This window comes from Solanum tuberosum, unplaced genomic scaffold (assembly GCF_000226075.1).
Source record: "Solanum tuberosum cultivar DM 1-3 516 R44 unplaced genomic scaffold, SolTub_3.0 scf00073, whole genome shotgun sequence".
NCBI classification, from domain to species: domain Eukaryota; kingdom Viridiplantae; phylum Streptophyta; class Magnoliopsida; order Solanales; family Solanaceae; genus Solanum; species Solanum tuberosum.
Window position 1 is genome coordinate 1,904,981 of NW_006239002.1, and position 14,283 is coordinate 1,919,263.

General features: G+C 34.9%; 1 protein-coding gene and 1 long non-coding RNA gene across 20 annotated transcripts in view; both read left to right on the forward strand.

Moving 5' to 3' along the window:
* Nucleotides 1-460: 460 nt before the first annotated feature.
* On the forward strand, nt 461-10,487 carry LOC102593566 (uncharacterized). Of its 18 annotated transcripts, none has more exons than XR_001473322.1 (9): nt 461-630; nt 2,214-2,402; nt 3,302-4,255; nt 5,841-6,320; nt 6,403-6,463; nt 6,857-7,241; nt 7,410-7,537; nt 7,642-9,285; nt 9,425-10,487. It is a non-coding gene; the product is annotated as an uncharacterized lncRNA (long non-coding RNA). The 18 variants fall into 18 exon arrangements; XR_001473320.1 differs by lacking the exon at nt 6,403-6,463 and having other exon boundaries at nt 7,642-8,880; nt 9,173-9,285; XR_001473317.1 differs by lacking the exon at nt 6,403-6,463 and having other exon boundaries at nt 7,642-8,861; nt 8,942-9,285.
* A 286-nt stretch (nt 10,488-10,773) lies between these two features.
* Nucleotides 10,774-14,283, forward strand: part of LOC102592895 (B3 domain-containing protein REM19-like) — a 37,088-nt gene continuing 33,578 nt past the window's right edge. The window contains exons 1-3 of one of the 2 annotated variants that reach the window (XR_367228.2): nt 10,774-10,933; nt 11,928-13,621; nt 13,737-14,076. Coding sequence is in view for 1 of the 2 variants with exons in the window: in XM_006346437.2 (XP_006346499.2) it covers nt 13,501-13,621; nt 13,784-13,911; nt 14,023-14,076 (303 nt within the window). In the remaining variant the exon portion in view is untranslated. Of the gene's footprint in view, nt 10,934-11,927; nt 13,622-13,736; nt 14,077-14,283 lie in introns of those variants that run through there. The other variant, XM_006346437.2, reaches the window with a different exon arrangement.

The following is a 14,283-nucleotide window of genomic DNA, read 5'->3' on the forward strand; positions in this document are numbered from 1 at the left end:
TTTTCATAAAAGTCACAATTTTTCATAAATTTCACAACTTTTCATGAAGGGGAAGACTAGTTTTGTAAATAAATAAATTAAAAGGGAATTCTGGTTTGTAATGTGGCCACGTAGGCGGGTCTAAAGTTCTCTTTTAATATATATATATGATATGATTTATATATTCAATATTTACTAATCCAATATTCGAATTAAAGAGTGGTCAATTTCAATTTTTTAGAATGGTTATTTCGAAGATTCTCTAATTATTTTTTAGTAAGGATCTTTAATTCTTTAATTTCTCATATATTTAATTTCTTATTTAAAGAAAATATAAATATATAAGACTATAATAAATCACAATTGTTTAAACCTTTAATAAGTAATTGAAATAAATAAAAAGTCGGCCAAAATTATTTTACCTAATTAATATAGCGGTGTTTTTTTTAAAAAGAAAATATATGGGAAAAGATATTTTAGAAAGCCGATGAGTTACCTATAAAAGGATGTGACACTGATATGTGAGGGCACTCTTCTTTTTCTGAATAGAGGAACAAAAGATTGTCAACCGGAATCCGGCCATGACGACGGTAAAAAGATTGAGCCATAGTACTGTACTACTTTAAAAAGATTGAGTCTGAGGATTTTTAGGTTACTACTTTTTCCTGTTTCTTGAATTGGTCATTCCTGGTTCTTGAATTAATGTTTTTCACTTAATGATAATTGTAATCCCTTTTTATGTTAAAGTTCGGTAAGATGTTCCTGGTTCTTGAATTTTTGAATTGAAGTTACCGGTTCTTTAATTCTTGAATTGATGTTCCTTCATTCGTCTTCGTCCCATTGCTTTTCCTTATTTCTTCACATGATTGTAGCAAGATCAATTTTAGGTTATATGCACATTGTAGTTAAATTTTATTATTTTTGAATTGACGTTCATGGTTTCTTGAATTGTTTTCGATTTAGGTTACTACTTTTTCATATTTATGTTCCTGGTTCTTGAATTGATTTACCTGGTTATTGAATTCTTGAATTCATGTTCCTGGTTCTTGAATTGACTTGCCTGGTTATTGAATTCTTGAATTCATGTTCTGCATTTAATGATAATGTTCAATTGGTAATTTCTTTTTATGTAAAAGTTCGTGGAGATGTTCCTAGTTCTTGAATTCTTGAATTGAAGTTCCCAATTCTTAAATTCTTGATTGAAGTTCCCGGTTCTTTAATTCTTGAATTGATGTTCCTTCATTCGTCTTCTTCCCATTGTTTTTTCTTATTTGTTCACATGGTTGTGGCTAGATCAATTTTAGGTTATATACACATTGTAATTAGATTTTATTATTTTTGAATTGATGTTCCTGTTTCTTGAGGTTACTACTTTTTCATATTTATGTTCCTGGTTCTTGAATTGACTTACCTGGTTCTTGAATTCTTGCGTTGATGTTCCTGTTTCTTGAGGTTGCTACTTTTTCATATTTGTGTTCCTGGTTCTTGAATTGATGTTCTTACATTCGTCTTCTTCCCGTTGTTTTCCCATATTTGTTCACATGGTGGTAGCCAGATCAATTTTAGGTTTGTGAGAACTTACAACATAATGTTTGAAACAGATAAACTTCTGATGTACAAGGTTTCTCTTGTATGTTTCTAATTAAAATTATTATAGCTACACTACCATTGTGCCTTAAGGCTAAATTTTAAGTATAAAAATTGATCTTGGTACTCTTTACTCATCAAATATGGACAGAACTCATGTTTCAGAGTCCACATATTTGACCAAGACGCTACTGAGAGTTCAGCTAAGTCATCTGAACTTCCCTATGGAGCAAAAGATGTAAAATTGCATCTGGAAGGATTAAACTTTGGCGTTGCTATGAAACAAGATGCAGAACAAACAAATTACATGACAGATGACTAGTAAATGCGAGGAATTTAAACCTATTGGGCAGTAGCAGTTTAACTAAGTCATTCGGTGGCAAATTAGTCCAGCAAAGTATATGATTACTTCTGGACATTCTGCAGCGAAAACTGGGGGTGTGACTAATCCAAATAATACACAATAGGCAATTGAAAACTAAAAACTTCATTTCAATGAAAGTAAATATACAGAGACTCCAGATGCATTTGGACTAGTATCTTCAAATAATATCAATTGCAAGACCAGCTAGTTTGTTTTCCAACAAAATATTGTAAGTTTGAAAATTTATCTTCATCATATTGAGAGCTAATTTGATAAATTGCAGATACAAGGAAAACATTCACCGTCCAGCGATGGGAGAATCTGTAGAGCGTGGATTGTATGATCATCATAAAATAGGACAACCAAGTACTTCAGAAGCGAGCAGGGCCATTAAAGCTGCCAAAATGGTCATGCCAGTAAATCCTTACTTGCAGATTCTTGAAAAATATAACATTTACGGAACCGTATTCTGGTAAGCCTTTGTCCCTATACATTAATTAAACTGAATGTGTCATTTTTTTTCTGTAAACTGATTATGATGGTATCATGGAAATGAATTTAACTTAAAATTACTTGGAATAACTGGATGTGAAAAGAAAGGAGTTGGAGGTTCAAAATTGGCTTTGGAGGAGGAGGAAGAAAAAAATGAACATAAAAAATGACATCTTTGTATATCTCAGCATGATCTAGTATAAATGTCATGAAATGTTTCAAACTGCAAGTCTTAAAGGGTTTTAAAAATGTTTGGTTGTTCGGTTCGCTGACAAAACGTGCCTAAGGGCAATTTTTGGGACTGGAGTCTAGTTTATTTGCATTCGAATGTTAAACCATTATCTGGTCTACTTCTTTTAGAATTGCTATGTTTGCTTGGAAAGCTTGGAATGGCCATGACTTCACTTGCAAAACATTGAATTCTTTATGTTTTTCTCTGTTCATCCTATTTATGTGAATTAACTCTATCTCTAAAGATTTGGTGTTGAAGACATGTGCAACTGCTATTGTGATGACGGAAAAGCCTTACTGAAGATAGATAAAAGAGCAGTCTTTTTCGAAATGTTTCATCTTATAGTCACTAGTGCACTTGTAATATTCTGCTTCTGTTCATCATTTACAAGCATTTTAGTGAATCCCAGCTCATTTTCTTGCAGTTTTCTCTTCTTCTTTTGAATCTCTTAATTTGTAGTGAATGCTAGTCAATTTCTTAGGCATATATCAGAAGAATCATCTCATAAATCCACTCTAAAGTGTCTTTCTAGAGGCACTTGGAATGTGAAACTACAATGTGATGAAAGGGGGCTTGCTTATACACAAAAGTTGGAAGAAATTTCAGAATAATTACCAACTAGAATATGTGGAATTTCTCGTGTTTAGGTACGATGGCGCTGCTATTTACAGTAAGAATTTCAGCAAGAATGGACTTGAGAGAAGTATGAAGTCAACAGCCATGGCAAAAAATCAACAAGCTTCAATATATGATGAGGGAAGGAAGCGAATAAGGCCAGCAAAATAACCTTACAGTTCTAAATTCCCTAGATGGACTCGTGTGGACGTCGAAAATGGCACATGTTTATGAGCAAAGTTGGTGGATCCATTATATCAAAATTCTATAGTGCAGAATTTAGGAATGCAGTACTTAGCACTATGAGTGCTTCGGACATGGTGAGGGACATCATCGTCCAAAGCTTGAAGTTCAGGGCTTGTGAATTCTCCTTAATCTTTCCCTCATACTCCAAAATATGTCCCAAGAACTCAAGCTGGCTCATAAGAAATAAAAACTTGTGTGGTGTTGTATAAACAATTTCATGAGCTAAGGTCTCAAATTTTGATTGTTTTACACACAGTTACCTGTGACTTATGTCTTCTAAGATTCTTGTTTCTCAATACTGTTTTCTCCTTCCCCAGGTTTTGGGTGCATATTTTGAGAAGCTGGGCTCAAAATTTTTTTGTATTGCCCTTTGAACACTGAACAAGTTCTTTTCTCAAATTCCGCTGGCTCTGTTTAGCTGATATCCTATTGGGTGCCGTTTAAGCAGATACAGGAACTTCGAGAGATTGCATAGTCACCTGAAGGATATTCCTAATTACACATTGCATTTGCTTTCTAAGAGGATATTTTCGTCTAGTACAGAATATGCATTCGTTCATCAGCATTGCATTCAGCTTTACAAATATCTGCAAGTATGTTTCTGCACTGCTTTTATATCTATTGGGAATATTTGTGCCTTCTGGTTGCTTTAAATATTCTTTCTCTAACAAGATCTCTTGTCAATTGCCAATGTGGCTGAGCAACATGAAGTGTGGGATTTTCTTAGTGCCTCTTCCAAGGTATATATTTCTTGAAGCTCGTTAGGTCTTATACCATCATTTCATATAGATCTAGGCTTTTTTAACCCTAACTAATATCTGATTTATTTCTATGAAGAACTATGCCTTTGGAAAATCTTCTTCAGTGATTTTTCCAGCCAACATGTTTGTTTTCTTTATTTATGTGATAATTCTGGTGTTTCCATTGGATATTTTTAAATCCATATACTCGTATACATGGAATGTGGTAAGGGTAGTCCTAGAATGTGGTAAGGGTAGTCCTGTTGATGACTGCAATAATAAATCTCCATTTAAAGGCCAGAATAACTTATACCAAGTTTCTTCACATATGATGCAGTGTGGGTATCTGATTCCAACTTCAGATAATGCTTAATTCTTGAAGTGAGTTGGGGAGTCTGCTTTGCTAAACTATAAAGTTAAAGTTTGAACAGAGTATTGTACTATTAAATCACAATCTGAGGCGACACACTATGTTACTTTTTTTCACATCATATAATCTACAGTCATGAACTTTAAGTAGTGTGTTTATTTTATTGTGTTATAATAGAGTTAAATTCTTAATTTACATATTGCTCCGTGTTGGAGAAGTACTTTATGTACTCCCTCTGTCCCAATTTATATGACTCACTTTCCTTTTTAGTCAGTCCCAAAAAGAATGACACATTTCTATTTTAAGTAACAATTTGCCTATAAAATGTCTTTTTTACCCTTAATGAAATGATTTACAACCACACAAATTTCTATCATTCATTTTTTACCACAAGTTTTAAAAGTCTTTCCATTTTTCTTAAAGTTTGTGCCAAATCAAAGTACATCATATAAAATGGGACGGAGGGAGTATTATATTTGAAACCTATGAATAGGCGTCTTGTATTCATTGAATTGTAATATACTTTTTCTTGTCTCATTCTCTCACATGATATATGAGCCTACCTTTGTAGTTTTTTCTCGCACCCATAAGTCCACATTCAAATACATGAGTGAACCCTAGAGGTGGTTACACATGTGGAAGGTTGTTGAGTTATATAAAAGTGGTTTATAAGGTCTTTGACAACTTTATTTTTGTCTTAAGGTTTTTTTTTTTTTTTTTAAATATTTTTGTCTTAAGGTTTGCTCAAACTTTCACATGGTATCTGAACTCCTACTCCTATGATCTTGATAGACCTCAATAGGGCAGTCTTATGCTGGTTGTTGGCCTAAGTTCCTTTTCTTTTCATAATTTGCATCTTCTTGTCCTTTCTTGGCACCACTTCTTTCATGCAAAAAAATAAAATAAGGTGGAGGATGGATTATGTTCAAGGCTATTGACTCGGAAAAATTATTGTCTGTTCTTGGCAGGGATTTAAGTGAGTAATTGTTAAATTGTTCTGTAATGAGTCCTTTGTGGTGTATCAATACATAAGAATCCTTAATGTCACATTCAATCAGTCAGCTAAGTGAATAACTACGAAAGATGATTATTTTTTTCCTTAATATATTTCTACGTCTCTCTGATTGCTTAAAAATGATCATAATGAGTGAGTTACCTGGTATATGGTAGTTACGTAATTTGTTATAATCTGATTGAACTCATCCTTTGTGACAGTTAACGTGGATGATGCTGTGGATGATACCGTGCGTCAATTTAAAGGCGTTTCTGATGGCTTGATGCGTAAAGTTTTCGGCTCTCCTTCATCTTCTTCTTATGATCCTACTACCTCTACTTCAGACAGAAATTTGTTTTGGAACGTAGAGGAAATACATGAACTGGCTTTAACACAAAGCAACTCTGAGTCAGTTAATAGCTTCTCTGACAATGATAGCAGTGATAAAGATGGAAGCCACAGGGATGAGGAAGTAGGACCTAGTTCAGAAGACAATGGGTGGCATTCGAACAATGAGTTGAATTCAAAAGGATTTACCCCTTGGGTGGTTAAACGTGACGAAGAGCGGATAAACTCAGCGGTGGATATGAAGAATGGTTCTGGGCTCCAACGTAAATCTTTCAGTTCTTGATGATTCCCCGTAGACAAGTTTGGTAGTAGTTCCCAGTCAACAAGAGGATCCAGTTGGAGTGCCACCAGAGGTATCTCTTTCGTCTTCCCCTTTTTCTACTTCTTGTGAATGGGGTATCTTCATTGGAAATTTATTCTGCTGAAAACATGAAGGAAGACCAATAGACGTGCTTCAAGACATTTGAACTTAGGAATCGTGCCTTATCAGAGGGCTGTAAGTGAATGTATATGACCTCATCTTTTTTCTGCATATTTGGATGTGTTACTTGTATCTGGTCTATTTCTGTTACAATTGATATGTTTGGTTGGAAAACTTTGAATGCGCATGACTTCACTTGCAAAACACTGAATTGCTTATGTTTTTCTCTGTTCATCCTATATATGTGAATTAAATCTAGCTTTCAAGATTTGGTGTTAAAGACAAGTGCAACTGCTATTGTGATATGGAAAAAACATTACTGACAGTCTTTGTCGAGAGGTTTCATCCTACAGTCACTAGTGAATTCGTAATATTCTGCTTCTGTTCATCGTTTACTAGCTTATAAGTGAATCCCAGCTCATTTTCGTGCTGTTTTTTTACTTTTCTTTTGTCTCTCTTAATTTGTAGAGAATCCCAGCCGATTTTCTTAGGCATATATCAGAAGAATCACCTGATAGAGCCACTCTAAAGTGTCTTTCTGGAGGCACTTGGAATGTGAAACTACAATGTGATGGAAGAGGGCTTGCTTATACACAAAGGTTGGAGAAATTTCAGAAAAATAACCAACTACAAAATGGGGAATATCTCGTGTTTAGGTACGATGGCGCTCTGCAATTCACAATAAGAATTTTCAGCAAGAATGGACTGGAAAGACAAGTGAAGTAACCAAACATGGTAAAAAATCAACAAGCTTCAATATATGATGGAGGTAGCAAGTGTAAAAGGCTAGAAAAATACCCTTACACTTCAAAATTCACTAAACAGACTCGTGCTTACTGTGAAAATGACACAGGTATGATGATTAACTCATACCTTTCCAATTCATCTAGCTGTTGTTGAAAGTTAGCATAAAATGCAGTAATTGTGATCAAATTTAGACTTTCATCAACCGAAATTTCCTTTGCAGAAGACCTATTTAACATGTGATGGACTAATGGACTACTATGTTGTGTTTCCTTAGAACATGCAACTCCAAGAAAAAGAGCTGGACTTGAGAAAGAAGAGAACCTTCTCACAGATCTCACACCAAATATTCCTCAATTTGTGAAATGCTTGAAAGGCTATAATGTGAAAAAGTCATGTTTCCTGGTAAGTGTTTTCTTGAAGTTAAACAAGTTCATGCTTATTAGTTTCTGAGACCAATAAGCTATGAAATGTGTAAAATGTATGTAAACCAAATACTTATAATGCAGTATGTTCCAAAATCCTTCTGTGAACAACTTTCGAAATCAGACAATAAGACAGCAGGTGTCCTCTGTAATTCAGAAGGAAAAAGGTGGAACGTGAAATGTAAAACGCAAAATGGATATCACACTTTCTGTGAGGATGGTAACAGTTTGTGAGTGATAACAAGCTTTAAGGAAGGACATGTCTGTTTTTCAGCTTGTCAATGCAAATGAACTGAAGGTTTCTGTTTTCGATGATCCTTCAGAATCTCTGTTGAAACTTGCCTGCACAAAGATGATAAATTCTTAGTTATGAACTGCTACAATTTGCTGTTATTATCTTGGAATTTGAACTTGAATAGTATGTTTCTGCACTGCTTTTATATCTGTTTGGAATATGTGTGCCTTCTGGTTGCTTTAAATGTTCTTTCTCTAACAGGATCTCTTGTCAATTGCCAATGTGGCTGAGCAACATGAAGTGTGGGATTTTCTTAGTGCCTCTTCCAAATTATATATTTCTTGAAATTCGTTAGGTCTTATACCATCATTTCATATATATCTAGGCTGTTTTAACCCTAACAAATATCTGATTTATTTCTATGAAGAACTACTTCTTTGGAAAAATTTCTTCAGTGATTTTTCCACCCAACATGTTTATTTTCTTTATTTATGTGATGAGCCTGGTGTTTCCATTGGATATTTTTACATCCATATACTCGTATACATGGAATGTGGTAAGGGTAGTCCTGTTGATGACTGCAATAATAAATCTCCATTTAAAGGCCAGAATAACTTGTACCAAGTTTCGTCACATAGGATGCAGTGTGGGTATCTGATTCCAACTTCAGATAATGCTTAATTCTTGAAGTGAGTTGGGGAGTCTGCTTTGCTAAATTATAAAGCTAAAGTGTGAAACAGTATTGTACTATTAAATCACAATCTGAGGCGACACACTATGTTACTTTTCTTCACATCATATAATCTGCAGTCATGAACTTTAAGTAGTATGTTTATTTAATTGTGTTATAATAGAGTTAAATTCTTAATTTACATATTGCTCCGTGTTGGAGAAGTACCATATGTATCATATTTGAAACCTATAAATAGGCGATTTGTATTCACTGAATTGTCAAGTTATCAATATGTTTTTTTCTTGTGTCATTCTCTCACGTGATATCTGAGCCTACCTTTGTAGGTTTTTCTCGCACTGGCAAGTCCATATTCAAATACATGAGTGAACAATAGAGGTGGTTACACATGTGGAAGGTTGTTTAGTTATATAAAAGTGGTTTATAAGGTCTTTTGACAACTTTATTTTTGTCTTAAGGTTTGCTCAAACCTTCACATGGTATCTGAACTCGTACGATCTTGATAGACCTCAACAGGGCAGTTCTTATGCCGGTTTTGGGCCTAAGTTCCTTTTTTTTTTCCATAATTTTCATCTTCTTGTCCTTTCTTGGCACCACCACTTCTTTCAAGGAAAAAGAATAAAATAGGGTGGAGGATGGATTATGTTCAAGGCTATTGACTAGGAAAAATTATTGTCTGTTCTTGGCAGGGATTTAAGTGACTAAATGTTAAAATGTTCAGTAATGAATCCTTTGTGGTGCACCAATGCATAAGATGTCACATCAATCAGTCAGCACTCAGCTAAATGAATAACTACGAATGGTGATTGTTTTTTTTTCTCTTATTATATACTTTTACGTCTTCCTGTGGTTGCTTAAGAATGAACTTAATGAGTGAGTTACCTGGAATAGGATAGTTACTTTATTTGATATGTTCTGATTAAACTCATTCTTTGTGACAGTTAACGTGGATGATGATGTGGATGATATGGTGCGTCAATTTAAAGGCGTTTCTGATGGCTTGATGCGTAAAGTTTTTGGCTCTCCTTTATCTTCTTCTTATGAACCTACTTCCTCTACTTCAAGCAGAAATTTGTTTTGGAATGTGGAGGAAATACATAAACTGGCTTTAACACAAAGCAACTCTGAGTCAGTTAATAGCTTCTCTGACAATGATAACGATGATAAAGGTGGAAGCCATGGGGATGAGGAAGTAGGACCTAGTTCAGAAGACAATGGGCGGCATTCGGACAATGAGTTGAATTCAAAAGGATTTACCCCTTGGGTGGTTAAACACGACGAAGAGCTGATAAGCTCAGCGGTGGACTTGAAAAATGGTTCTGGGCTCCAAACTGAATCTTTCAGTTCCGGAGGATTCCCTGGAGACAAGTTTGGTAGTAGTTCCCAGTCAACAAGATGATCCAGTTGGAGTGCCACCAGAGTTATCTCTTTCTTCTTCTACTTCTTGTGAATGGGGTATCTTCATTGGAAATTTATTCTGCTGAAAACATGAAGGAAGACCAATAGATGTGCTACAAGACATTTGAAGCTAGGAATCGTGTCTTATCAGAGGGCTGCAAGTGAATATATGACCTCATATTTTTTCTGCATATTTGGATGTGTTTCTTGTATCGAGGAGTCGATTAATATGCTTTATTAAGGTTCATAGTAGGTGAGATAAAATCAGTCTGGTCTAATCTCATGTCTGGAATGCTCCCAGTTGGATTACTTATACAGTAGGACCAGGGTTTCCCTTCAGTTATGGGGCAACGAGAGAGTGTTAAAGTGATTTCAGTTTTAGCATGCGAGATATTTACAAGTTAGGTTCTTGTCAGCCTTCTGATCTAATGTAATTTATCTGAAATATTTCAGTAGGGATGGCACTGGGGTTGGTTGAGTCTTAACCTGCTAAAATTTCAACCCACCCTGCCCTATTTTAGTTTCTGTCATTTTTTTGTTACTTTGTTAAAATGGACATGTTTATAATTTGATTATTTTTACAAATGGAGACTTTATATTGCTTTATCAAAAGTCCAATGCTACTGCAAGTAAAATAATAGATCCAAAAATTTCTGAATAGTTCTCCATTAGGTTCATTAGTATTTACTATTTAGTAATATAGTTTTGCTAACCAGTCTAATGACTCTTTTTACGTATTGTATGACATGCTTCACTAGAAAAATATAAGATAACGATAGAAAGAAAGATACAAAGTTATCCTCTATCTCTGGATCAACTTGAATAGTCAAATAATTCTATTTTGAAAATAAATAAAGAAAACTATCTTTAGAATAAACATATTGCTTGTAATTAATAGGTGATTTTAATCTGTTACAGCTCAATGATTTTTCAATAAATTGAAAAAGAAAATCAAAAATGATTTTGAAATAGAAAAGTGAAAAGAAGCAGTTACAGATTAGAGATAGCAGTGAAGCGAAATATTTTTTTAGATAAACAAAGCCAAAATGAAGGTAAGAATTAATACACTTCCATTTCTTTGATCAGATTAGATTATGGATTAAATATACTTTTTGTCTTTCTCGATGAGTGTTTATGCCCAGCAATCAGATTAAGAATTCCCATTTGTAGATTTGCTTTTTTCCATTCTGTTTGTTCTTGCTTCTGATTGATAGACTCTAGGTTTATAGTTTCCAGCTAAGTTGCAGGGACTCTTCACTTTCGAAGCTACCCCCGTATCGTATTCTCCAAAAGTTGGTTGACATTTTTGAAGAGTCTGAGCAATATAGGTTTCTAGTGAGCGGAGTCTTATGCCATCTTATCCATCTGTTGCAAGCTCAAGATGAATAAGTCTGGAAATTTAGTCTTCAAGTCCTCTTCCCCAATTCATAGTACATTCCAAAAACTTGCCTTTTCCCCATTACCAATTTTGTACTTCAGTTTGTTATTGAAAGAGACCCACAATCTTCTAATTGTTTTCCACATAGAGCATCCAAAGGTATTAGGTATCAGTCACCTCCTCAGTAATCCAGCTATTCTGAAGCCCATATTTTGTGAGATGAATTTTCTCCATAGTGCCATATCTTCACAAAAAAATCTCCATAACCATTTCTTCAGTTAACTTTCATTCTGTGTACTTATTTTCTTTATGCCCAGCCCAACATGTTGTTTGCTAAGGGTTACCAAAAGAGATATTTGATGGAATGACAACAGCATTCCTCTTTTCTGAGTAGAGGAAAAGAGATTGCCCAACTGGAATCTGGTATGATGACGGAATCCTGCGTGATTGTTGAACCCTCCGTCAACTTGCAAGTTCTTTCTGAATAGCACTGTACTACTCCCAAGTCCCACCCTCTTTGTCCTCGATCAGAGGATTTTAGTTATTTTTTTACTGGTTACTACTTTTTCCTGGTTCTTGAATTGATGTTCTGCACTTAATGATAATGTTTAATTGGTCATTCCCTTTAGGGTAAAAGTTAATGTTCAATTTGTCATTCCCTTTTGCAGAAATAGTTCGGGGAGCGAGGAGGGGATTTATATCTGAAATTCCATCTCAGAGATGTTCTTTCATTCGTCTTCTTCCTGCTGTTTTTCCATAGTTGTTCACATTGTTTTAGCCCGACTAAATTTTAATCTAGGTACTTTTTACCCATCAAATATGGACAGAACTTGTGTTTCAGAGTCCACATATTTGACTAAGCCGCTACAGAGAGTTCAGCCAAGTCATCTGAACTTCCCTATGGAGCCAAAAGATGTAAAATTGCATCTGGAGGATTAAGCTTTGGCATTGCTATGAAACAAGATGCAAAACAAACAAATTACATGACAGACGGTTATTAAATGCGAAGAATTTAAACCTCTCGGGCAATAACAGTTTAACCAAGTCACTTGGTGGCAAATTAGTTCGGCAAAGTATGAAAACCTCGTGTACATTCTACAGTGAAAACTGGAATGACTAATCCAAATAATACCCAATAGGGAATTGAAAACAACATATTTCATTTCAATGAAAGTAAGCATACAGTCTGATGGATGCATTTGGACCAGTATCTTCAAATAAAACCAATTGCAAGACCAGCTAGTTTGTTTATCCAACAAAATATTGTAAGTTTGAAAATTTATCTGCATCGTATTGAGAGCTAATTTGATAAATTGCAGATACACAAGGAAATCATTCACCGTCCAGCTATGGGAGAATCTGTAGAGCGTGGATGGTATGATCATCGCTAAAGAGGACAACCGAGTTGGAGGTTCAAAATTGGCTGTGGAGGAGGAAGAAAAAAATGAACATAAAAAATGGCATCTTTGCATATCTCAACATGATCTTGTAGTCATATAAATGTCATGAAATGTTTAAGACTGCAAATTCTGAAAGGTTTTGAAAAAGTTTGGTTGTTCGGTTCGCTGACAAAACGAGCCTTAGGGCAATTTTTGGGACTGAAGTCTAGTTTAATTACATTTGAATGTCAAGCCATTATCTGGTCAACTTCTGTGACAATTGCTAAGTTTGGTTGGAAAACTTTGAATGACCATGACTTCACTTGCAAAACACTGAACTGTTTATGTTTTTCTCTGTTCATCCTATATATGTGAATTAAATCTAGCTTAGATTTGGTGTTAAAGACAAGTGCAACTGCTAATGTGATATGGAAAAAGCCTTACTGAAGATACATAAAAGAGCAGTCTTTGTCGAGAGGTTTCATCCTACAGTCACTAGTGAGCTGGTAATATTCTGCTTCTGTTCATCATTTACAAGCTTATGAGTGAATCCCAGCTCATTGTCATCTCCTTTTGACTCTCTTAATTTGTAGCGAATCCCAGCCGATTTTCTTAGGCATATATATCAGAAGAATCACCTGATAAAGCCACGATAAAGTGTCTTTCTGGAGGCACTTGGAATGTGAAACTATAATGTGATGGAAGAGGGCTTGTGCTTATACACAAAGGTTGGAAGAAATTTCAGAAAAATAACCAACTACAAAATGGGGAATATCTCGTGTTTAGGTACGATGGCAGTCTGCAATTCACAATAAGAATTTTCAGCAAGAACGGACTGGAAAGACAAGTGAAGTCAACAAACATGGTAAAAAATCAACAAGCTTCAATATATGATGAAGGCAGCAAGCGTAAAAGGCCAGAAAAATACCCTTACACTTCAAAATTCCCTAAACAGACTCTTGCTAACGGTGAAAATGACACAGGTATGATGATTTAACTCATACCTTTCCAATTCATCTAGCTGTTGTTGAAAGTTAGCATAAAATGCAGTAATAGTGATCAAATTTAGACTTTCATCAACCGAAATTTCCTTTGCAGAAGACCTATCTTAACATGTGATGGACTACTATGTTGTGTTTCCTTAGAACATGCAACTCCAAGAAAAAGAGCTGCACTTGAGAAAGAAGAGGACCTTCTCACAGATCTTACTCCAAATATTCCTCAATTTGTGAAATGCTTGAAAGGCTACAATGTGAAAATGTCTTGTTTCCTGGTAAGTGTTTTCTTGAAGTAAAACAAGTTCATGCTTATTAGTTTATGTGTCCAGTAAGCTATGAAATGTGTAAAATGTATGTAAACCCAATACTTAATACTTCTAATGCAGTATGTTCCAAAATCCTTCTGTGAACAACTTTCAAAATCAGACAATAAGACAACAGTTGTCCTCCGTAATTCAGAAGGAAAAAGGTGGAAAGTTAATTGTATAACACAAAATGGATATCACGCTCTCTGTGGAGGATGAAAACAGTTTGTGAGTGATAATAAGGATAAGGAAGGATGTTTTTCAGCTTGTCAATGCAAATGAGCTGAAGGTTTCTGTTTTCGATCATCCTTCAGAATCTCTGTTGAAACTTGCTGCACAAAG